Below are 26,086 nucleotides of genomic sequence, written 5' to 3' on the forward strand. Positions count from 1 at the left end.
CCTCAAAGGAATGTTGAGGATCTAATGGCAAAATGGGGGTAAATGTCTTGGTTCAGACACTGGCCTATGGTAAGCCTTTAATGAATAACAACTAAATTATTTCTGTGGCTGTTGCCGTCGTCATTATTGTGTTGTACTTGTAACCACCACCACCGCCACCATCAACGACCTTGTCTCCATGAGCAGCCCCGCCTCCCAGCCTGACAGCTTCAGGCTCAGGTGATTCATTCATTCCCAGGATAGCCCTCTAAGCGACCCTTTCCCCGGGTGACTACTTCTCAGGAGGCAGAAAATCCCCTCTGGAAACCCTTCTCTCTTTCTTTGCCTCTTCCCCTCTGCCTCTCTATCAAGCCCACTCTCGCTCTCTGGAGTTCAAACTCCTGCCCCTGGACCCAGCTCAGCGCCGCCGCCCCGGGTCGCCCTCAGAGGTGCGGCCGCCTTCCTGCACGCCGCTGCCCCCTGGCGGACGAGGTCGTTAGCGCCCTGGCCCCGGGGTTTCAGCGCTCGGTTTCTGCCAGGCGGCGGCGGGCGGACCCTCCCTAGGCTGGCCGCCGCCTCCGCCAGCTCGCGCGCTTGCCCCGCTCGCTCCCTCCTCTCGCTGCCCTGCCACATCTTCCTCTGCCTCCCACCCGAGGGACCATGTCGCGGCTCAGCTGGGGATACGGCGAGCACAACGGTGAGCGCCTTCTGCAGGTCCGAGGGAGGGCTTTGCTCGGGGGGCGGCTGTGGGGGACAGAGCACACACTGCTGATCCCGCACTTGCGAGAAACTTTTTGGTTCCTCTTTAAATGGGGCGGCTTTCCCCAAAGCTGAATGCAGGAAGTGGAGGGAAGGCTTAGTCTTGTGTAGACAGGAAAAGCGTCTTTTGGCGGGTATTGATGGTGGGGGTGAGGGTTGGCGTGCGTTACCCCCGTGAAGATTCCCCGGACCCCGAAATCTTCGTCACGCGTCCATTCACTTTCCTTTGAAAAGCCGAGCACTTTCCCTAGTAACTACTTATCAGTAAAAGGCAGGGAGATTAGAAGTCTGGTGACATACTTTAATGAATTGAGGACAAGTTCGCTTTCAGTTTTTTAATTATTCACCTAGAGGAAGCAAATCATGCAAAACATTTGAAGCTATACTTAAGAAATTTTAATAATTGAATTGCAACCCTGGAGATTGAAGTTGCCTTCTTGGCCACCAAAATACTGCAATTTTCTTAAAATTGTTACTATAAAATATTGCCATGGCAATTTGGTACTGTTAGCTTTAGGAAGACTTAGGTTCTTTCTGAAAAAAATGAAGTTATACTTCAGGCTACTTCTTCACCCTTTCTCCCTCTCCCACACTCTCTTTGCAGAGACAGGATCATTCAAATTTTAGCATGTTGGTGAACATGTATTTATGATGGGAGTGACAGTTATAATAAAATGTATACTTTTTTCTTCTATATACTATATCATCAAAATAACCATTATTTGAGGGGCACCTGGGTGACTCACTGGGTTAAGCCTTCAGCTGGGGTCCTGATCTCAGGGTCCTGGGATTAAGCTCCCGCATGGGGGGGCGGGTAGTCTCTGCTCAGCAGGGAGCCTGAAGCCCTCCCCCCTGCCTACTTGTGATCTCTCCCTCTCTGTCAAATAAATAAAATCCTAAAAAAAATTATTTGAAATAATTTTTCAATTATTTGAAAAAACTGCAAAGTGACACCAAGAAAGCCTGATAGTGAATCACTGTCAAAATTAGATCTGTGAATAATAATAATAATACTTCCTTGGATTAACATGTATATTATTGGACAGTACCATACAGTCAAATTTTATAGAAAGTTTATTTTCACAAAGGAACAGAAAAGCTTCATTTGTCATTGTAGCCTTTTTGAGGTTATGATTGACTTGCCAGTTTAAAAATGGCAGCAGATGAAATTTAGAACTTTAATAATAAAAGGTGTAATTTAGGTGAATTTCTTTTTGACTAAAACTATAATTATAATCTCATACTTTTGCTACTTTTCAATTTATGTTTGGGGGAAAAAACACAAAACAAATTTCTTTTAATTTCCCTCTTTGCTGAAATGGTTTTAATTTTTGTTATTTAATGGTTACTGGGTATCGACAGTGCCCTCATGATAGTTAGGAAGAAAAAGAGTGTTTTCAATCAGTGAGTACTGGTCACTCTTTAATATGTTTATATATTAGAAAATAGTGGCTCCAATGGAGCTCATCTTCAGAAATTTAAAAAATTTATCTCTGAAAAGCCACTACCAAGGAGTGATTTTATATTTCTGCTAAGAATTATAGGGTCATTTGCAGCTTTTAGATGCAATAGCTTTCTAAGGACCATACCTGTAAGTAGATCAACTGTGACAAAATCCTACTGGAAATATGTTGAACCTGACCGGGCAAGTTTGGTTGCTTGTTTTCTGTTTACACTGATAGAAGCAGTGAATTAGCAGTTGAAAGCAAACTTAAACTGGGTGTAGTAGCAATGATAAAACGGAGTTGAGGCATTGGGAAGGGGGGACCACCTTCGCCAAAAACTTAACAGTTCTTGCATTAACCTGTGATAGTTTCATTGGTTCAGGTTAGGGAATGTGACACTTACTGAAAACTACATGTCTTGAATCAGGGGTGCCTGGGTGGGTCAGTGGGTTAAGCCTCGCCTTCCGCTCAGGTCATGATCTCAGGGTGCTGGGATCCAGCCCCGCATTGGGCTCTGCTCAGCGGGGAGCCTGCTTCCTCCTCTCTCTCTGCCTGCCTCTCTGCCTACTTGTGATCTCTCTGTCCAATAAATAAATAAAATCTTAAAAAAAAAAGTTCTTGAATCAGTGGAAGAATCACTATATATTTCTACTTAAGAACTATGTTTAAATGGGTTTAAAGTTGGATGGAAAAATTTTTAAAAAGGTGGTTAAACTATGGCGGTTAATAGATGATATTGAATAATTTATGCAAAATGGGATTATTTTTATATTATTTTGGGTTGCCTCTGCTTTTAACATATTCTTGTTATAAAGGATTGGCAATAGGAGAGTAAAGGAATTAGGAAGAGAAAGAAAAAAGTCAACAACATTTTGTGATATATGCATCACATATTCAAAATCTAATTCTTAGCAGGTTAAGCCATACTTGGTGACAGTGAGATAGGAAAACTTTTTCACTTAAAGCAAGGACTAGATTGCACAGAGAAAGTACTAGAAAGGTAAACTGGAGTACTTAATAAATCAGGAAACGTAATGCTTTTTCTGTAATAAGTTGTAGGCAAGGGCTTTTGATGTTCAAGTTGCTTTGAAGTCCAAAGTGTCACTTCATAAGAGAAGAGTTTTTAAGTTGTGTGTATAGTTACATAGTCATGCTCTGACTTTTTATACCTGAAGCATATGTGAAGAAAAGAGCATAAGCTTTCTCCTTTGCCAAATTGAAGAGTAATATGGAGCATTAGGTTTGGAGATTGAAGCTGGTGATAATTGTGATGTATTTGCATTTCTTGAAATGTCATTCTAAATCTTATCTTTAAAAAATATTTGTTGTAGGGCACCTGGGTGATTCAGTTGGTTGGGCGATTTCCTTTGGCTCAGGTCATGATCCCAGTGTCTTGGGATCAAGCCCCATGTCTGGCTCCCTGCTCAGTGAGAAGCCTGCTTCTCCCTCTTTGACCCTCCCCTACTCATATTTTCTCTCTTTCTCTTTCTCCAATAAAAAAATAAAACCTTTTTAAAAAATGTTGTTGTTGTCAGTAACAAATGTTTAATTGTCATGCTGTGTCATTTTAATAAGTACTTGAACATTAGAGAAATCTAGTGAAACAGGGAGAAACTTGGTCAGTAGCCCTGTGCTCTGCCGCCCTGGTGGTTATTGCGTGAATTGCAGGCATAGTAGACAAGAAGAGCCTCTAAACTATAAAGTGACTACTCATGTCTGAAATGAGTTAGAGGTTACTTGAAGCTGCAATCTTGCTCTTCATTTGGGGAGACAGAACTTGAATCAAGTCTCCCAGAGAAATGAAGAGTGTAGGCAAGGGAATTGCCCGCTTATTGGTTCATGTGAGTTTACCAAGTATGTCTGGCTTGGGAACTAGATGCAATTTTGACTTTTTGAGTAGAGGATCAGGATGACAATTGTCCCTTGTGTAGGAATTCAAATGTAACACTGGCAAAATAACCTCAGAAGGCCCTCCGAAATGTAGAAAGAAAGAAAGAAATTGTTACCTGACTCCCCTGAAGATAATCAACAATATTACATTTCCTTATGTGGTGCAGCTATTTTATTTGGATTATGCTGTATAAAAAATTTATATATTTCCTTAGTGTTCCTGTTGCACATCAGAGGCAACTGAGTGAGGCTTGGGTGACATCTGAGGACAACAGTGAGCGATAGAAGAAAGAAATAGGAATAAGAACTGAACCCTTTTTTTGCTACACAGCTTTCTCAGTTCCATTAATTCTTTCATCCCATGAACTTGTTGACCACTGGAGCTACCGCAGATCATTCTTGGAGCTGAAACTGAAACTCATTGTTTTCAGTGATGAAATGTGCTGTTGTTTGTAGTTTGGTAGAAAGGTACCTTTGAAGTACCTTTGAATGAAGATTTACTTATTTTAGAGAGAGAGAGTGAGAGAGAGCACACGTGTGTGCAGAGGGTGGGAAGAGGCAGAGGGAGAGGATCTTAAGCAGACTCCCTGCTGAGTGGGGAGCCCAACAGAATGGGGCTCAATCTCATGACCCATGAGATCATGAGCCAGACCAAGAGTGGGATGCTTAACTGAATGAACCACCCAGGCATCCCTAGAAAGTACTTTTTAAAACGTACATGCTTTTTGTCCATAAGGGTTAATTGCAAATGAATTAAGGCAAACCAGGAGGTTTTCATACCCATAATAAAAGCAGCTAGTCTTATTAAAAAAAAATTAGATATAAATGCCCTGAAGATGATGATCTAATTTGTTTTTCCTTCAACTGGAGCACAGTGCACTTGTTTGGTAAAGGAAGTAACTTAATTAGTTCTTTTCTTTTGCCTCTATATATTTAAGGTCCTATTCATTGGAATAAATTTTTCCCTATTGCTGATGGGGATCAGCAATCTCCGATTGAGATTAAAACCAAAGAAGTGAAATATGACTCTTCCCTGCGACCTCTTAGTATCAAGTATGATGCAAACTCAGCCAAAATCATCAGTAATAGTGGCCATTCCTTCAGCGTTGACTTCGATGACACAGAGGACAAATCAGGTTGGTTCTTTTTTTTTTTTTTTTGGTGGGAGACGAGGGTCTTGGATGATTATGATTCTTTATCTTTCATATTTAAAATACCTATGGATTGTGTGTTTCTTATCAGTACTTTATTAGAGCTTGTAATAAAAGTTTTATTAGACTGTTTCATAGGATAATGTCTTTCACACTGTGAATAAGTCATGGACCAACTGAATAAAATTTTAGTTTACTTGTTAATTTGATAACTAGATGAAGTAGAAAAAGAGAATTTCCCTAAAATGAACATTTAATCCTTCTTCAAGCATTATCAACTCCCAAGGAATGGATTATATCCAGTTTAAAGTTTGGATGAGAGAGAAATTAGAGAGAATCAAATTTTGTAATACTTCTTAAGGCTTCTGACAAATTATTTTTTAGTTTAATATTAGGATAATGCTGTATTTGGTCTATTAATGAAAAATATATTTAAATTATAAAAATCCTAAATTGGAAGAAGATTTATTCATTAGGTGATATTTAGGTTAGTAATAATAGTCTGTATTTATGTGATACTATATCATTAGCAAAAATTATAAGCCCACAAAATTTCTCATATATGTCAAATTCATAGAAGATGTATTTTCATCAATGCATTGAGGAAAAATGCACAAAGAAAGATTAAGACGTATTTTTAACTTGCGGGGGAGGGGGAGAGGGGAACTCACTTTTTATATACTATATTCAATTGTCTTCAAGCCCTCAGTTTTATGAAACTGTATTAATAGATATGGTTGATGGGTACGTTGTAAATAGTCCAAGCTTCCTGAGTATAAAGTTTATACCATCCATAATCATAGTTTGATACTGCATATATCTCAAACATAAAAACTTGAGACTATCCACTCCTAGTTTTACTCCTAGTAAGAAGTGATTAATTGTCCTTCATCTAAAGCTTTAAGCTTTTTTTTTTTAAAGATTTATTTATTTTAGAGAGAGGGAGCGAGAACTCATGAGTGGGGGGAGGGGCAGAAGGCGAGGGAGAGAATCTCAAGGAGACTCCCTGCTGAGCATGGAGATTGATTTTGCTACCTTGACATTATGACCTCAGTTGAAACCAAGAGTCAGATGCTTAACCAACTGAGCCACCCAGATACTGCAAAGTTTTTTTATTTATAAATGTGAGCTGCCTTAGTCATAAAAAATTCCTGCTCTAATTTATTTGATGATGACTAAGGTTTACTCTCTCCCTCTCTTTTCCTTCCTCTCCCTCCTCCTTTCTTCCTCTTTCTCCCTGTCTCTTTCCCTCTTCCTCCTGTTTTCCCTCTACTTTGGGTTAACCCAGGGGAATCAGTTTGTTTGTGTTTCCAGATTTGACGCTGTGTCTGTGATTGGTAATGTGTGCCCTCTCCCCAATGTGAAGGTTTCTCTCTTATCTAGATCACAGTGAAATTACCAGGGTTAATTGGAAATGTCTGTGAAGTACTCAGTACCCTCTGAGACAGAAACTACATAAATATGGGTCACGATTCTCATTCTTTTATCTCAAGATAAAAGAATGTTTCATGGTTATTCTGGGTATTAAATCAGTGAAAAAGTAGAAACCACTATAGTTAAAATAAATTGTTAGCTTTTCTTTTTCTTTGGTAAACTACAAAAACACAAAGATACTTTCTGTAGCAAACCACTTTGATTTGAAGAAAACAGTTTCCATTTTGTAAAGAAGACATTATTGACCAAAATTAACTCTGAATCCCACCAGTCAAGAAACCAGACATGAAACCTTCCTCATGGTCCGGTGCGTCACCCATTAGAATTTTAATAGTCCTTTATAAAGGACTTTATAAATTTAACTTTATAAAGGCGGCAGGGGCGCCTGTGTGGCTCAGTTGGTTAAGTGTCTGCCTTTGGCTCAGATGCTGATGCCAGAATTCTGGGATCAGGTCCCGCATTAGGCTCCTTGCTCAGCAGGGAGGCTGCTTCTCTCTCTCCCTCTGCCTGCCCCTCTGCCTGCTTGTGTGCTTTCTTTCCCTCTGTCAATAAATAAATAAAATCTTAAAAAAAGGTAAAAAGGGGGCAGGAGGATATGAAATTCTGGGGGAAGAAGGCCTGTTGGCTGTGGTAGAGGAGAAATAATAATCTGGTAAGGAAAGACAAGGGCATTTTCACCATAGCTTCTGGGCTTTCCGTACTCAGACAGGATCTCAGCTCTGGGAATCTCACCTGACTGGCCCCACAACTCTCACTGTGGCACCTCAGACTTGTCCTATCACAGAACTTCCCACATTGCATTGTAACTGCTGGTTGGTTCTCTTCCCACTCAGCTGAAGACTCCCTGTGGGCAACAGCTTTGTCTTATTCATCTGTCTAGTTTGGTGCCGTGCACACAATAGGTACTCAGTAAATGTGTGTTTCAGTTAACATTTTTTTTTTTTTTTTGGTATGATGTTTCGTGGAGGACAAAGAAAATTGATAAGGTATTATGGTACAGGACACGTTAGTCTACATAGGTGAAGTCCCAATAAAATTACAAACCACCAAAAGACAATTAATACTTACCATTTGACACCTAAGTATTAGTGGATTATTCGTTGTTTGAATATTTAATTTTTAAAAGCTGTTGTACTAATTATTTATTTATTTATTTATTTTTTTTTTTAAAGATTTTATTTATTTATTTGACAGAGAGAAATCACAAGTAGGCAGAGAGAGAGGAGGGAAGCAGGCTCCCTGCTGAGCAGAGAGCCCGATGCGGGACTCGATCCCAGGACCCTGAGATCATGACCTGAGCCGAAGGCAGCGGCTTAACCCACTGAGCCACCCAGGCGCCCCTATTTATTTATTTTTAAAAAGATTTTATTTATTCATTTGACAGAGAGAGAGATCACAAGTAGGCAGGGAGGCAGGCAGAGAGAGAGGAGGAAGCAGGCCCTCCGCGGAGCAAAGGGCCCAATGCGGGGCTCGATCCCAAGACCCTGGGATCATGACCCGAGCCGAAGGCAAGGGCTTTAACCCACTGAGCCACCCAGACGCCCCCTAATTTTTTATTTTAATAAATGAGAGTTCCTGGCATATAGTAAGCACTTAACAATATTAATAACTACTAATAATAACACAGAATACATAACAGGTCTGTATCTTTACCATATATGAGATATGTTGTGCTGAAATTTTTTAAAGATATCAAAAGGAAGCTGATTTCTCATTAAGAAAGGCCTCCTAGGAATACCAGTGATTTGATGAGTCCAGTGTTTATTCTTTAATTTTCACCTCTAGAAATTATTAATTTCTCAGTTCAGTCTAGTTATCAAGGTCTAGTTACGTTGTTCTAGGTAACTACGTGAAATCAACCAAATTCACAAGATCTGAAGTTATACATTAGAAAAGAAAAGAAAACAAAACAGAAAAAGATCTGGGGGAAAGATATCTTAGTTGTGTGATCCCTCCCAGAAGCCCAGATCTGCAAGAAACGGAATTGCTGATTTGTGACAATGTAGACATTACAAAGCTTTAGTGTAATGATGTTTCCCTTCACTAGATTGTAAGTTCCTTGAGGGTAGGGATGACCTTACTCAGCATCCCATACTTAATTAGCCTTGAACATAGTCGCCTACGGGAAATCAACCAAATTCACAAGATCTGAAGTTATACATTAGAAAAGAAAAGATAACAAAACAAAACAGAAAAAGATCTGGGGGAAAGATATTTTAGTTGTGTGATCCCTCCCAGAAGCCCAGATCTGCAAGAAACGGAATTGCTGATTTGTGACAATGTAGACATTACAAAGCTTTAGTGTAATGATGTTTCCCTTCACTAGATTGTAAGTTCCTTGAGGGTAGGGATGACCTTACTCAGCATCCCATACTTAATTAGCCTTGAACATAGTCGCAGGCCTGTAAGTAAGCTCTTCAGAATCATTGAATAAATGAGCAATGAGAGAGTAACGTGGTGTGCATATGCTCAGAGCAAAAGAAGCCAGATTGAATGAAGACTTTCCTGGTTCCATAAAGAATTCAGGCCCCGGGGACCGGAAACATTTATGGCCTTGGTCTCTCTCTCACAGTACAATCCTGACAGTTTTGTGCTGTTTGGTTCCTCTTTTCCTAGATGCAAGCAAAATACAGATGTGCTGTTCACGTAGCTTTACTTCAGAGAACTGTTCAGTGGTTAGGCTATGACTTTATAGAGTCAGAGTCATAAGAACATGTTCTTTAGCAATTCCTAGGTCACTTACTCAGGACCCACCTTATAATCCAAAGTCTATGGAGAAGTGCTTCTACAGATGAGGTCTTTTTCCTATTCTATGTTAGTGGTTTTTACTGATGCAGACACTGTCCTAGGCACTGAATATGCAAAAAGAACAAGAGATTCTGCCTTAAGAGAGTTTTTATTTTGGTGGAATAGGCAGTAAATACATGCATAGACAAGTGTGTTAATTATTAATTTTTTTTTCTGATTTTGTTGCAAGCCTTGCCTATCATTTAAGACCACTGACAACAGTGTAGTTTCATGAAATAAGTAGGGTTAGCAAATTTCTAACAAAGTCAAATTCAAGGGAGTAACATATACATTTCTAGTTTCACAACATTGTTGGTCTTTGCAGCATATAACAAATGACAAGGACCCTTTTACTAAGATATTAAAAATTTCCCAAACTTTTATGGCATTTAACTCAGGTTTCTTAATCTCTGTAGACCTCTTATATGAGTATTCTATTTGGAATAGACTTAAGAAAAATTCTGAATGAAAGAATAAGTGGACATGTATACCAAGGGTGATTTTGGAGAAATGATTATTCGTTTTCACATATAAGATGGAGACAGTAATATTTATTTACTCATCTCAGTTGCAGAGGAAGATGAATGATTTGACCCTTGAAAACACGAAGTCATTCTCCTTAAAAATAATTCTTGTTGCCCGTATTGATTTCATACTATAGTTTCTTTATTTTCTTACAGACTGTCTCAAAGTCAGTGATAAATTAACCTTAATATTTTGACTCACTTTTCCCCAACCCGTGTTTCTCCAAAAGAGCTCTGCTTCAAGAGAATGTCTTCCTTCATAAGTAGACATTTGCTGATTATGGGCCCAGTTTGGATATTGTAGATGAAACACTCACATGTGGAGTAAGATACATAGAGTGTAAGGCAATCTTTGTTGTTTAACTAGCAGAGCTATGCTAATCTGGCTTTAAACCCTGGATTCTGAGTAGGCTTTCCAGAGATCAGCCATGATTCTTGGATGTGTCCCTAACCCTGTGTGTTTTTGGTATCACTTTCTTTCTCTTGAGCCAGGTTGTTTGCATCTTCTCCCAAAGTTAATTCCACATTGATGACTCTAATCTGCTTTTTATCTGTGAGGGAATGGCTTTTTGTTTCAGCTCAGATCTTATTATGCTACAGGAAGGGGGGAAAAAAGGACAATAGAATTGTTGATTTCTTTGGCAATTATCACAGGCTGTCACTCATATGTGAAATTTAAGAAACAAGGCAGATGAACATAGTGGAAGGGAAGGAAAAATAAGATGGAAACGGAGAAAGAGGCAAACCATAAAAGACTCTTAACTACAGAGAACAAGCTGGAGGGGAGGCGGGTGGGGGGAATGAGCTAAACGGATGATGGGCATTAAGGAGGGCACTGGAAGTAATGACCACTGGGTGTCATAGGTAAGTGGTGAATCACTGAATTCCAATACCACACTATATGTTAACTAACTGGAATTAAAATAAAGAAAAAAGAAAAAATTTTAAAAAATGATTTCTTTTTATTTGGAATGCCATTGTATCCATGCTGAATGGAGTCACTTAGGCAAATGTGCCTTTTAAATTAATTCATCTGTGAATCATCTTTGACTGCCTGTTTAAAGACAGATCAAATATTTTATTCATTCATTCATCAAATATTTATCATGCATCTGCTCTGTGATAGTTACCGTGCTTAGGTGATGGGTTCAGCAGGGACCCAGTCAGAGTTTCTGCCCTCATGATCACTCTTAGTGGGAGACTCAAAGCAGTAAAACTACTCTGATTATAACAGTGCAACTAACAAAAGAGCAAGCCCTCGAGTCTGATATAAATGCTTCTCTTTTATTTTTCAGAGGTCTTTGGAAATAGCTCTTTATTGTAAAGAAATCCGGATCCAAATAGTCTAAAGAAACCTCCAGTCATTCAACATCCTCCCAAATTTTATTGCACATGTTCAGTATTTTTCCTTGGTAATTTTGATAATTGTAGAAGTTAAGGAGCATCAGTCCAATCTCCTAATTAAAAATAGACAAACGATCACAAATAGAGACAAAAATGCTGAGGCCCACGGAGGCTTAAGTGAGTTTTGGAAGATCACATAATTCAGTAGCTGATCTGGGACTATTCCCAGGTTTGCTGATCGCAACCACACTAACTCTTCATCACTGATGTTCAACTTCGCCTGAGTCAAGTTGAGTAAGGAAGAAATGAGTTCAGTTGTACTGGTTAATACAGACAGCAGTCTTGATCATTTCTCTCCCACGAGGGGTGTGCTTTAGACAAATGTATTTTCCCTTTTTCCCCTTGCTGTGTGTAGAAAACTGCACGTGATACACCTTAACATCTTTTGCTTCTGTAGGCTCCCTGTGGAATGTGGGACTTGAACTCAGGACCCTGAGATCAAGAGTCACATGCTCTACTGGCTGAGCTATCCAGGAGCCCTGTAACATCTTTTGTTTCTTATCTAATAAGATGGATCATTTCTGACAATTTTGAGATATCTCTAACTCTGTACCTCTTTTTCCCTATCTGACATCCCTGAAGAGGAGGGTCATTTAAATCAAACTATTATTAAGGCTGCAGCTCACAATCTAACACTTCTGTCAGGTGTTGATGGGAGATTAGTAATGCGTATGGTATACTGAATACCCAATGTTTTCTTATCCCCCCCCATATCTTTTAAACATGCCCAATAAAAATTAATTAGGAGGAGACAGTTTAGAACTATGTTTTCTCTTAAGAAGGTTTCTGTATACTTAAGATATGACTCTGTTGCCAAAAAAAGAGTTAATTTTGCCCTGTATTCCAGGTTTCCCTGGGAAGTTAGAATTCAAGTACAGAAGATGGGCTTCTTGGCCAATTTTTTGTAGTCATCCTAAAAACAATAGAATAGTAATATAGCTAACATGTCCAGTATGCTGGTTGTGTACCAGTCATGATAAGTTCTTTGTATTGAACTTTTCTTCTATTTTCAAAACAGCATTAGGAGGAGGGAGCTTTAGTATCTTGAGGTGACAGACACGAAAGGGATAGCTTTGAAGTTAGAGTTGATACAAGATCACAGAGTAAGAGCAGTCTTCTCAGTGCTGGAACCTGTTCTCTAACCATTGCTTCTGGGCTACTTCCCCAAGTTCAAGGTGGCCCTCTTGACATATCACATCCTTATTCAGAGAGGCTGACATCCTCCAATAAACAGACTCATTCTTTACTTTAGGAACTCCTAATTTCTTCTACTTTCTAAACCACTGTGATTTCCCAGATGTCCCATAAAAATCTGTATCGTGGACTCTCCAACCTTTTAAAATGTTTGTATTCATTCCTCGTATACCTAAATTGTATGCCTGTCTGCAAACTGAATGACACATTTGTAAAAAAAAAAATTCCTTGGTGGACATGGACTTGTTGAATAATTCAGGGAGATGATGTGGATTATAGCGGCATGTATGAATATTTTCTTCTTGCTAACAATTTGAAATATATTGGCGTTTAGTTCTGCGTGGGGGTCCTCTCTCTGGAAGCTACCGCTTGCGACAGTTTCACCTTCACTGGGGGTCTGCTGATGATCATGGCTCTGAACACGTGGTGGATGGAGTGAGATATGCTGCAGAGGTAAGCCATCGGACACATATTCATGACTCAGTGGTTTCCTAGGTGGTGGGATATAAGGAACCCAGCTGACAACTCTCTTGACTGCAAATTGATCCTGAGCCAATTTGGAATCTGTCTGATATTGCTTTTTTCCATCAATAGGAGAGTTTATCAGTATGAGAGCTATAAACATGGTCCTTCTGAGCCTTACACCAACTCTGGGAGATTAGGGTTATTGTGCTCCTTCTAGAAATGAGTAAACAGCCGGTTTGGAGAGATTAATAATTTACCCAACTAGGAAGCAGTTGAGATGGTTTTAAACTCACGTCTGTCTGATACCAACTTATAAACTCTTTCTAGAATATCTGTTGTGTTTCCTGAAAGTCCAGGGAGAAGGCAGAGAAAGAGACATTTGATTTGGGTTCAACTGTGTACTTATTTGGTCCAGACACAGGAGTATACTAATATCATATTTTGTAGAAGTGATATTAAGTAGCGAAGTTCCTTACAGGGAAAAGAAACAAAGACACGAACTCTTCTAAACTCTACAGTACAAAGACAGGAACTCTTTTAAACTCAACCGTACCTCTATATTTACAGGTATAAAAGGGAATCTCTGTTAATTATTGAAGTCATAATGCAATAAAGCATTCATTGACTTTTTTTTAAATTGGGAAGTTATTCCTTTGTAATTACATTCATTAATACTACTCTACTTTTTCTAATCCTCTGTTAAATGACAAAGCATAATATACTTTAAGTTTTAATACTGTTAAATATTGCTAACACCCAACTTTTCTATGAGATGAGAATGAGTTATTGTGTGATGCAACCAAAGCTTTTTAAGTGACAGTAATTTGGCTTATGAGTTGTCTAGGTGAAGCAGAGCATTACCAGGCAAGTAAAGTTTTTCTTCATTTTCTCATGGCTACTAAGCTGTGGAGTTGAGACACTCTTTTATAGTTCTGCTGTTGAGAGAAATCCAGCCAAGAGAGCTTTCCAGTTTTGCTCTTCCATTAACACGTACATCTATTCTTTGAGCCTATCAACGAAAACATCTATCTGTCTACTTAAAACACTTGTTTGAGGCCAATTGCTTAGGATATGGGACCTGCTCTGTTTTCAGGAGGGAATAAATTGTATATCCAAAGTGTTCCATGGCACTGGATAAAAGATGCCAAGAATATAGAAAGTGGGACTCCTTAATCTGTGTGGTGCCTCAGTTTATATTATCTGCTGAATAGTTTTCATGTTGCTTTCTAAAGTTTTATGTTCTGAATTGAACACGTTATTCTAAATCTGAAAGTTTCTGTGGGGATTGAGCTGGCTTTGGATTACTGCTTTGTAATTTTTCTAAGCAACTAAAAAAACTTAGTCACATTGCTTTATAGTTATACTTCCTCGTGTCATAAACTTGAAAGTATACTTTCGAGAGGTTTTATCTGAGCTGGCAGGTTGTTTCTTGAAAAGGGCAGTCCTATCCTGAAATTTTCCAGAGGCTCAGAGTCCTGCATATAGAACAAGAGACATCTTCGTAGACTTTCCTTCTTGAAACAGATAAAACTTTGACTAGAGTTTTGTATATTCTTTAATATGTGTTTAAGGCTGTTTTTTATTTTATTTGTTTATTTGTTCATGAATCATTCACTCTTTAAGAAGTCATTGTGACCCCACCATGTCGCCCATCTTTGTCCAGCTTACTCGTGCTGGAAGGAAGTAAGGATGAGCCAGGGAATGTTTTCCTGGGAAGAGGCCCTCAACCCTAAACCTGAAGGATGAGCAGGAGTGAGCCAGGCAAAGGGCAGAGACAGCAGGGGCACTGCCTAGACTCAAGTGTGAGGACTTGGGTGGGTAGTCACATACTGGAAGAACAGAATGACCAGTGGAATTAGCACACAAAGAACGAAGTGGAGAGATGCCAGAGGTGAAGTTGGAAAGGCTGGAGAGCCTGATTTTACAAAGATCAATCATGGTAAGGCTGGTGAACTTAATTCTAAATGGGTGGGAAGCCATTAACTCACTTTGAATTGTGAAGTGATCGTATTTGCATTTAAAAAATATTCATGCTACAGTTTGAGCATGAATTGGGTTGAAGCAGGAGTGGATAAGGAGAGTCCGTGAGGAGGAGGCTTTGTGGGTCGTTCTGGATAATAGATGATGGCTCACTTAATTGGAGTGCTGGTGGCCAGTGCAGCTTTGGTGGGATTTGTTGATTGATTAGGTTTGAGAGAGAGGGAGAGGAGAGGGTCCTTGTTTCTGGTGGGAGATAAGAATGCTGATGGAGAATGAGGAAGTCTGGGTCAGACCTCAGGATTGACGGGGTATTGGAAGCAGACAATAAACACATAAGTAAATGGTATATGGTAAATTCTTTGTTAGGAACAATACTATGGGATCTGGTAGTATGATTAAAAAGTTAGGAAAACTCACCATGAGAAAATCTATACAGCTTCTCATCAAATCTATACAGCTTAACAGCAAATACAGATGACCTCGTGCAGAAATGAAGTTGGCACATTTAGGAAGTGAAAGGCTTTGGCTCCTGGGATTGGAATTAAGGAGAGGAGGTTAGAGGCTGTGTCCTAGAGAAGCAGGCAAGGACCATGTCTTATTGGGCTTTGTAGGGCATGGTAAGAAGTTTGGAATTTATCTTTGATGTATTGAGATAAAGACAATAGAAGGCTTTGGGCAGGGGAATGTCCTGTTCTACTTTATATTTTATAAAGAAGTATTTCAAATGAGCAAGGGTGGTGGTTTGGTCTATGGAAGTGGTGGAGGTAAAGGGGAGTCCGGGATATGTTTGGGAAAGAAAATCCATGGGACTTGCCAATGAAAAGGGTAGCAAGATCGAAGAAAGAAGAAAGAGGAATCTAGAAACATTCTTAAGACTTTGGCTTGTGCAAACACGGGGATCTTTCTGCCACTTACTCAGATGAGCAAGTACAGGAAGGAGCAAGTTGCAGAGAGAAGCTGACTTTCTCTTGCGCACACATCAAGTTGGAGGTGTCCATTAGACCTTCTAGGCTCACATTCAAGAAGGCCATTAGGTACAGACTTGGAGTTTAAGGAAGACGTCCAGGCTGGAGATGGAGGTATTTGGGAATCACATTTAATTTCAGGTTAAAAAGAATCCCTTTGTGCTCAGCTGTAGAAATGATTCTTAATTAGTGTTCCCCACCACTTTTGTACCTAATTTCATGACTGTCATCGAGTTGTACCCACTTAAAAAAAAAAAAAAGAAGAAAAGAAATGAAAGGAAGAAAACATTTAGACTATACCATATAAAAATTTAACTTTGAGTCTAATCTCATGACCTGTGACATTAACAGAGAGATTAAAGTGTTCTAAATCATGGAAAAACCTTACCCTAAGAGTTGTGTGTCTATAAAAAGTAGGCTAATAATCCACTCCCTATTTAAAACTTCATCTGATTACAGTTTGTACAGATTATATAATAAGCATATTAAATATGTAGTTGATAGTAAAACTATAATTTTAATATTAATGGTGATTTTTGGCAGGTTAAATATAATTTACATATCAATAGTATGCAGTTAAAATGCTAAAGTTGAATAATAGTATAATTTAGAAATTATTGGGGTACCTGGGTGGCTCAGTGGTTGAGGGTCAGACTCTTGATTTTGGCTCAGGTCATGATCTCAGGGTCCTCAGCACGGAGTGTCCTTGAGATTTTCTCTCCCTCTCTCTGCCCCTCCCTGTGCTCCTGGTCTCTCATGAATAAACAAACAAACAAATAAATAAATAAATAGAATCTTTAAAAAGAAAAAGATTATTTCCAATAGGAAAGAATCTTCTCATTTCCAATTTTGTTGTGGCTATGAGGTCTTGCGATTGGCTTAAATCACTGAAGCTGTCATTGTTGGTCTGGAAATGTGAATTTGTTATTTGTTTGAGTTTTAATTCAAGTACAAATGGTGGGGCATCTGGGTGGCTTAGTTGGTTAAGTGGTTGCCTTCAGGTCAAGTCCTGACCCCAGGGTCCTGGTGCTGAGCCCCAAGTTGGGGGAGGAGGTGTCTATACTCAGCAGGGAGTCTGCTTCTCCCTCTGTCAAATAAATAAATAAAATCTTAAAAAGAAACTCCCAAACGCTGCAAAAACAAATATGAATGCTAATACAAGTTGTATCAGTCCCTCTGAAGCTGTTGGTGCTAATTAGGCAAGGTGTGTGGGAGAGAGAAAGACTTGGAAAAAAAAAAGATTTTTCTTGCTCTAGTTTCCCATAATATTCTAAATAGCTGTTGTTTTTTATTTTTTATTTTTTTTTTTTAACAATTTTATGTATTTGAAAGAGTGAGTGGGAGCACAAGTGGGGTGAGGGGCAGAGGGAAAAGCAGTCTCCCTGCTGAGCAGGAGCCCAACACTCGTCTCGATCCCAGGACCCCAAGATAATGACCTGAGCTGAAGGTAGATGTTTAGCTGACTGAACCCACCCAGGCACCTGTAAATAATTGCTGTTTTTTAACCAAGAAAAGGTTATATAGAGTCATCTCTCTTTAGTTACATATTCCTTTTCTAATCAGTTGTGAACCTAAAGATGTCGTTTCACTTCTTTTTCTTTCTTTGGTATCATCTCTTACAACGTGAGCTGATGGGTTGGCACAGAGCCCTTTAAAACAATTGTAATGTTCTTTCCAGCCCCTCCCTTAGAGTGGAATGTCTCGTGAGCCAAATGGATTCTGTTTCATCATCCAGGGTCTTCCGGGTTTCGTTCCTCCTCCAGCTGTCTCACACCAACGTAGAACATGGTACCGCAGGGATCCACCTTTGTACTTTCCATCTCTATATCCCACAGCCTTCCTTGATTGTTTATGGGTGGTGGAGTGTTTCATAGTTTTGCAGCTCACTGGTTGTGATCATTCTTATTTATCCAGAAATTCCCCCATATTCGTTGCCTATGAAATAGGAAGTTGTATTTAAAGCATGGGATTAAAACCATGACTTTGAACATACTCAGTTCTCTCTTTTAAGAGACAGCTAGAAAGGTGACTTGTGCATGAAGCCCTTCATCTGTGTTTCCCCCTGAGGTGCCCGAAGGATTCACTGAAAGGAGATTGTATCTGAGGTCAGTCCTTAGTACAGGGGTTCTTGGACAGCATGGCATGCTCCTGATTATGGCCAAATTGTTTGAGTTTGGCACATTGCCCTTTGGTGTCTATTGTAGTGTGTTCTTCCCCTTAATCAGGAATGAAGATCTCCCCGGGGTGGTTTTCTGCCTTATTGTTATTCTTTCACAGTTGTCTTTCACAGTTGTTTGTGTGTTTGGGACACGGTACTGTGTACAGTCGCAGAACTTTTAGGACCCCTTTGGATTTTGCAGGACGCCACTTGCAAGAGGGCAGAGTTATGAAGTAGGTGTATTTTCTGTTTTCTAGAGTTCCAGGTCCTCCAACTCCTTCCCTTTCCCCTTCTTTCCTTTCTCCCCCCTCAGTAGCACCAACTGCCTCTCATTTTCATCCTCAGATGTGCCTGGTTCCTAATTCCTGTTCCTAGACATAGTCTCTTTGTCCCCGTTAAAACTTGCTATCAGCAAAGGATTGGAACATAATTCTAGAAGGTAACACATGTGTGAATACTGCTTAAGATAGTTCTGTTAAGGAGAATTTGCTTTTTCCAGTCATAAAAAGTCTTCGGGTATGGAGATGAACATCTGACTAGGCGGTTTCAAGAACAATCAGTACTGTCCTTAGCAGCAGGATTGTTACTACAAACCATCAGTTGACTTCTCCCCCATCCTGTGAGCCTAAGCTTGTTTCCTGGACTCTGCTACCAGCCGAGATCTGACCCAAGGCTGCTCTGTTGCATTTCCACCCGTGGGAGGTTAGGGAGGAGCCTTAAGTCACTCAGGAGCAATTGTTGGAGATTGCTTGGACCAGAGGGGCTTGGCAGGATGCTCCAGAATGTTCTAACTAGTGCTGTAGACCTTCCTATAGTATACCACAGACTCCAAGTGGCCGTGGTACTTGTCTTTGGCTTTTAGACAAAAGCAAAAAGGAAGATTCTATGAAGAAGACATTATACACATGTGTGCACAAACCCAGGATATCTATATAAATATTTCATTTTCATTTATGTTTTTAAGGATTTAAAAAAATTTTTTTGAATTGTGTCCCTTTCAGCTCCATGTTGTTCATTGGAATTCAGACAAATACCCCAGCTTTGTTGAGGCAGCTCATGAGCCAGATGGACTAGCTGTGTTGGGAGTATTTTTACAGGTGAGAATCTACCAATTTCATTTTAAATAATTCCTCAGCCATGTTGGATAAAGAGTTTCAGTCATGGAAAATGTAATCTTACCATTTTTAATAGTAAACTCCTTCTAAGTTTAATGTTTTCCTTTGGAAATTATATTAAACATTTATGTTTTAGTTTATGATTTATCTAACAGCCCAGAACTACCTTAGAAGTATTGTCTTATATCTTCTCTTATTGTCCATTGATCATTTTTATGTGAACAGAAACAGCTGCAGCCGCAGCCACAACAATAGTAGCAGGAGTAACAACTGAGATTCGAGAAGGAAATCTTTATTCTAGTCTCTTCCTGATGACACCGTATTTAGAGATACAGGACCGAGTGAAGTTCAAATTCCTCAATCTTGAAGCACCAGTTTTACCACAGTGGTCTGTTGTCTCAAACACACTGATCAGTTTTTAAAAACTGTTGTTGTCTTTTCCTTTGTCTCATATTCACACGTGGTGAAGCAAGTGTCCTTGTTATGATCCCCGTGGGTGGGTTGGGCCGTCCGGCTCCCACTGTGACCGCATTCTTGCAGGGCCGGCGCTTTTGCTCTGCCACTGACTCTGTGCAGTGTTGTAACCCCTTGGGGCTGGGCTGGCACTGGGAGAAGTACAGGGCAGAACGGAGGGTGGGATGAATGGCAGCGGCTGGCTTCTTCCCTTTGGCGGCCAAGTCCGCTGGTGGCAGTGGAATGCGAGTGAGGCAAGAGATTATGTTTTAATCCTGAAGGATTTAAAAGCTTAGGTAGATTCAGGACATCCATAATAATGAAGAGAGGTACATATATTTTTCTGATGATGATTTCTACTCATTGATAATATATCATGTTGGTTCAGGAACTTAAATCATTTTAGGTGGTAAGTGGGAGATTTTTTCTTTTCTTTTATTTATTTGAGAGAGAGAGAGAGAGAGAGAGAGAGCACATGCAGGGGAAGGAGCAGAGGGAGAAGGAGAGGGAGAAGCAGGCTCCCCGCTGAGCAAAGAGCCCCATGTGGGACTGGATCCCAGGACCCTGGGATTATGAACTGAGCCAAAGGCAGATGCTTAATGGACTGAGCCACCCAGGTGTTGCTGGAGATATTTTCTTTTAATGCTTTGATGTCTCAAGAGTCAGTTTGGTTCTAGGATCTGAAGGTCACATCTGGTTGAATAGTATTATGTTAGAGTTTCCTAAGGGAGTTTTCTCTTAAGTTAACCTGTATCTTAAACATTCACAAAGCTGAAAAACTATGTAGCTATTAATACTAGTTTTGGAATCAAGCTTAAAATTCAGCCAAGGAACCTGTAACATTACCTTGTTCAGATTCTTCTAGCATGATAAAGTCAGCAGGTGAAAGGCAGCTTCATTATAGAACAATCTCTGTTTGTTCTGGGCTGGCGTAGGTTTTTTTTTTTTTTTTTTTTAATTCAAAACCAATTATTGAAATGGAGTGAACCAGACCTGTTCTGCTACAGTAACCATTTCTTCTGAAATTTTGTGCTTTCAGATTGGTGAACATAATTCTCAACTGCAAAAGATTACAGACATTTTGGATTCTATTAAAGAAAAGGTAAAATGAAATATTATTTGCTAATGACTAATGCATTTGTTGTTCTCTCCTGAAGTTTCTTACTTTCTTTTAATAACTTAGACATATGTTCAGATGGAACATATGCTATCTGCTTTGAAGCAGGTTTGGAATATACTTCATCAATAGAGCAGAATCAACCTATTACCATTTGTCTTTTGAAAATTATGAGGGGGGTCTTAAATTACCTAAAATCATTACTAACAAAACTATGCCATGATTAGTTTCTGGTATTGGAGTGTTGCATAATCAGCATCTAAAACTTGCAACACATTTTAAACAAATCTTGTGTTCTTAAATAAATCTAGGGAATGTGCTACTTCATCTAAAATATTTAGGTTAAGACAGAAACCTTTTTTTTAAGATACAAAGGCAGATACTAAATAATTCCACGAATTAAAGAATTCTAGCACAATGGTCTTTCATTGGATTTTTTTTTTTTTTTTTTTTTTTGGGAGGGCAGTGTCAAACTCTCCCATTATAATTTGTGGGAATTCTCTTTTCTCTACCAGGGTAAACAAACTCGATTCACAAATTTTGACCCATTATCTCTGCTTCCTCCATCCTGGGACTACTGGACATATCCCGGTTCCCTCACTGTCCCACCTCTTCTTGAGAGTGTCACATGGATTGTTTTAAAACAACCTATAAATATCAGCTCTCAACAGGTATGTCGCTTCTTCAAGGTAGATCCTGATTTACCAGAGGAGAACTTGATCAAAACTTAAAAAAAAAATCCTGCCCTTAATTTCTGGGACATGATGAAGGCTGTGTTTTCCCTTCATTAATCAGATAGGTAGTTGGACTGGGTAAAACTCATGTCCCTTTCTTATTTGACCTTCTGTGATTAGAAATGTAACGTGCATACAGACACTGAGGAAGGTGACTTTAAAGGCTATACTTGTTTTCTTTTATGGGCTGAGATATAAGCAGGCTGGTAGATAAACAGGGAAATTAGGAGAAAGGCTATTCTTAAAAGGGGACTTTCTTCTTTTTGACCTCAGTCCTGAGACCTGTTCCTCCTACAGATGATGTCGCAGTCAGAAAGTGAGCAGTGTGGGGCACCTGGGTGGCTCTGCCTTCGGCTCAGGTCGTGATCGCAGGGTCCTGGGACTGAGCCCCGCATCGGGCTCTCTGCTCAGTGGGGAGCCTGTTTCCCCTCTCTCTCTGCCTGCCTCTCTGCCTACTTGTGATCTCTGTCTGTCAAATAAATAAATAAATAAAATCTTCCGAAAAAGAAAGAAAGAAAGAAAGTGAGCAGTGACACAGCAATGGGTTTCTTGGCTTTTGCGGACAGAACTTTTGTGAGGCTGCTTGAGGGGCTGTAAGCATTTCCTGAGATGCTGTTGGGTGCCTACCTGTGCTGTTCTAGTGAAGACAATGCTTCATTTGTTTTTCTGATAAACATATGGAGTCCCCACGAGAAGCCACGCCGTCTGCAGACTCGGACTGGCTTGGATGCCCAGAAACTTGGCTTGGGTCTATGACCTGTGTGACTGACCTACCAGACAGGTGGATGTATGTTTTCTGTGGATGTTGTGCTGAGTGGGTTTTCTTTGCTTTTTGTTTTCCTTTTTAAATTACTTGCTGCATCATCTTAGCAAGAACACAGGCTGGTAACTTTTGCAGGTAATCTGTTCTGGGCTTGCCCACCTGCCTAGCTGTTTCTGTTTGACCCCCAAAGACTAGATAGAGCTCGTTCACCTTTGCCAAGGTCATGTCAGGTAACATTTTTCCTTGGCGTGTTGAGCACATCCAATTTCTGTTGGCCTTATCTTTAGGATTAAAGCCAAATAATAATCTGGAACATATTGATCAAAACATTTTGTAAAAGTGTGGATTGAAGTTCAGAGCTTGACAGACATGGAAATTCCTGTGACTTTTCCCCTCATGAATAAGGTGCCTCGTGTCATAAGAAAAAGGACCTGTCACTGATCCAGTGGCTTTACTAACAGAGTAAATTTTTCTTTCCTCCATGTGTTAAACTGTTCACTTTTACATTACTTTCTTAAATTTGAACAGGGTAAGGGCAACAATTAATAAATTATATCATCAAGGTGGTAATAATAAGAGTTCATGTTTTTCCTCATATTTCAAGGATATTTTTATCTCTTAAAGCCAGTTGGAAATTAACTTTTTAAAATCCACTTGCCATTTAGAACAGAATATATCAAAATATATAATTTAGTTCCTTAAAATACTTAAAGCTCTTAATCAAAAATGACCCTCTCTAAGTTTAGGAATTATGCCTGCCTACCTGTGGTTTCACTACTGTATCTAATTTGAGGCTCAGTTAATTAAAAATAATTATTAATGTGGTTTTTATAAGGTAGAGTATAAAAAATAATAACTATACTTTAGAGCTTTAGTTTGATTGATAATTCACTGAGATCTACTTAAATTCACTTACATCTACTCTAGCATGAATACTTTTAGACATTTTCATTTTTAAAAAATATTTTATTTATTTGAGACAGAGAGAGAGAGAATGAAAGAGCACAGTAGGGGGCGGGGCAGAGACAGAGGGAGAACCAGACTCCCTGCTGAGCAGGGACCTGGACATGGCCCATCTCAGAACCCCCAAATCATGACTTAAGTTGGAGGCAGACTCTTAACCATCTGAGCCATCTAGGCAGGTGCCCCAGACATTTTCATTTTTAATCAGATGGAAATGATTATCTGAATAATAATCCAAATTATTTTAATATGATATTATGGTGATTTTAAGAGTTAGAGAATGAAGCAAAAGATATTTCAGAAGTCCAATCCCAGTCTAACCATGAGAAAAACATCAGATAAAGCCCAGCTGAGGGAGGTTCTGCAAAATAGCCGGTCAGTACTCCTCAAAATGTCGAGGTTATCAAAAGCAAGGTAAATCTGAGAAATTGTCGTCATCAAGAAATGCTCAAGGAAATATAATTACTGAATGCAAGGTTCTTTCCTGGTGGGATCTGGAACAGGAAAAGACATTAGGTAAAAACAAAGGAAATCTTAATAAAGAATGGACTTCAATTAGTGAGAATATATTAACACTGGTTCACCAATTGTGAATAATGTACCACCCTAATGTAAGAGATTCGTAATAGGGCACATGGAGTGTGGGGCTTATGAGAACTATTTGTACTGTCTTAGCAATAATCCTGTAAATCTAGAACTATTCTAAAATAATAAGGTTATTAAGAAAATCTAAAACATGAGAGGGTTGAGATGATTATTCAGTGTTTATCTCTTTTATATAAAGTGAAATGAACGTGTCTTTCGAGTATACCACTTAATTAAGAATTAATTTCTGAAAGATAATTTCTGATCCCAATTTTGGCTTCTCTTTATTTTTGAAGTCCCTGAAACACATTGTTTTGTGTATTTTCCAATTCTACTATATAATGTCACTAGCTATGAAGATTAAATTCTTTTTTTAGTTAGTTAGTGCCGATTTTTTTTCCTAGGTTTTTTTCCACTGCTATTTCTTGCCCAGTCACTGTTTGACCAGAAGGGCAAACACATGGTTTTCATTTTCTTTTATTTGATTCAAGCCCATTTTAGTTCCCAGAGTCATTTATTGGAATGCTTAATTTAACTGCCAGACCAGTAAACAGATATGCTGTTTTCAGATAGTTTTGATAATAGATCTGTCATTCTCTTTGGAAGGCTAGCTGTTCTGCTAAGTTTCTTTGGGTTATCCTAAATTATCTAAATTGGCTCTCTGCTGACTTCAGTGTGCGAAATACTTGCTTTTAATTCTATGCTCTTTTGAAAAAAAAATTCTCTTGGTCTTTTGTTATGAGATTGCCATACAGTAAAATTCATGAGTTTAATGTGCAGTTGATGGTTTCTGTTATCGTATATTACCATGCAGCAACCACTGGATCAAGATATAAAATAGATCCCTCTGCCAGAATATTTCCTTATGCTTCTTTGCATTCTACCTCCTTCCTCACCCATGGCCCTGGGCAGTCTCTGAGATGCTGTCACAAGGATTCTGCCTTTTCTAGAATTTTATTTAAATGGAATCATACAGTATGTAGATTTTTGTGTTTGACTTCTTTTACTTAGCATAATGTTTTCGAGTTTCACTTACAGTTTTTGTTACTGAGGAATATTCTATATCCCTAGAATATTCATATTCTATGATATACGACCTTACTTTAAATTTATTCATATTCTATGATGTACCACCTTTTTAAAAAATCTATTTACCAATTGATGGATATTTGGGTTGCTTCCAGTTTGGGGCTATTCTGAATAACAGCTGTACATTTTTGTAAGTTAGGGATAATTGACACGTACAATTTTGTGTGGGCACATATTTTCATGTTCTATGGCCATAGCTAGCACTTACACGTTTAATTGTATAAGGTACGGCCCTATTGTCCTTTAATGTGGCTGTTCCATCTTCCATTGTTACCAGCAATAACATTAGAACAGGTATTTCTCCTTACTGGGGTTGCTCTTATCTTGCCCATCTGTACCCCTCAGAGATTTCTAAGTTCCTCCATATCCTTATCAGCACTTGGTGTTGTCAGTCTTTTGAATTTTGGCCATTCTCGTGAGTAAATGTGATTTTTCAAATTTGCATTTGTCTGGTGACAAGTAATGTTGAGCTTTTTTCAGGTGTTTGTTGGCTGTGCACATATCTTCTTTTGTGAAATATCTGTTGAAGTCATTTTTTCCTTTTTAAAAATTGGGTGTTCGTGTTTTTATTATTGAATTGCAAAGGTTCTGTATACAATAAGGATAACACCCTTTTTAAAATACATGTTTTGCCGAAGTTTTCTCCTAGTCTATTGGTTGCCTTATTTTAAAACTGTCTTTTGAAGAGCAAAAGTTCTTAACTTTGATGTAGTCCATTTTTATCAGTTTATCGCTTATAGATTGTGCTTTTGGTGTCCTGTTTTAAGAAATCTTTGCCTAACTATAAGCCACAGATTTTTTTTTTCATACTCTAAGTAATGGTTGTAGCTGTCACATTTCATGATGATTTATGAGTTAAATTTTAGGTATGCTGTACCCCATTTTCTCTTTCCTTTCCTTCTGATATTTCAATTACACATATATTTAACCTTTTAATAACATCTAACAGATCCCCAAGATGCTATTTTAAAAGATATTTTTTATTTAAATCCAATTTAATTAACATGTAGTATATTATTAGTTTCAGAAGTAGAGTCAGTGTTTCGTCAGTTGCATGTAACCCAGAGCTCATTACATTACGTGCCCTCCCTTAATGCCCATCACCCGCTTACCCCATCTTCCCATGACCCTC

General features: G+C 38.9%; 1 protein-coding gene across 3 annotated transcripts in view; it reads left to right on the top strand.

Annotated features, from left to right (window-relative positions):
• The first annotated feature begins 466 nt into the window (after nt 1–466).
• Nucleotides 467–26,086, top strand: part of CA13 (carbonic anhydrase 13) — a 48,558-nt gene continuing 22,938 nt past the window's right edge. The window contains exons 1-6 of one of the 3 annotated variants that reach the window (XM_032316556.1): nt 467–676; nt 5,012–5,209; nt 12,902–13,020; nt 19,137–19,232; nt 20,743–20,805; nt 21,336–21,491. In XM_032316556.1, coding sequence (XP_032172447.1) covers nt 640–676; nt 5,012–5,209; nt 12,902–13,020; nt 19,137–19,232; nt 20,743–20,805; nt 21,336–21,491 — 669 coding nt within the window. In that variant the 5' untranslated portion in view covers nt 467–639. The remainder of the gene's footprint in view (nt 677–5,011; nt 5,210–12,901; nt 13,021–19,136; nt 19,233–20,742; nt 20,806–21,335; nt 21,492–26,086) is intronic. The other 2 variants (XR_004279674.1, XM_032316557.1) reach the window with 2 other exon arrangements.

The sequence above is a fragment of the Mustela erminea genome, chromosome 16 (assembly GCF_009829155.1).
Source record: "Mustela erminea isolate mMusErm1 chromosome 16, mMusErm1.Pri, whole genome shotgun sequence".
Classification (NCBI taxonomy): Eukaryota; Metazoa; Chordata; class Mammalia; order Carnivora; family Mustelidae; genus Mustela; species Mustela erminea.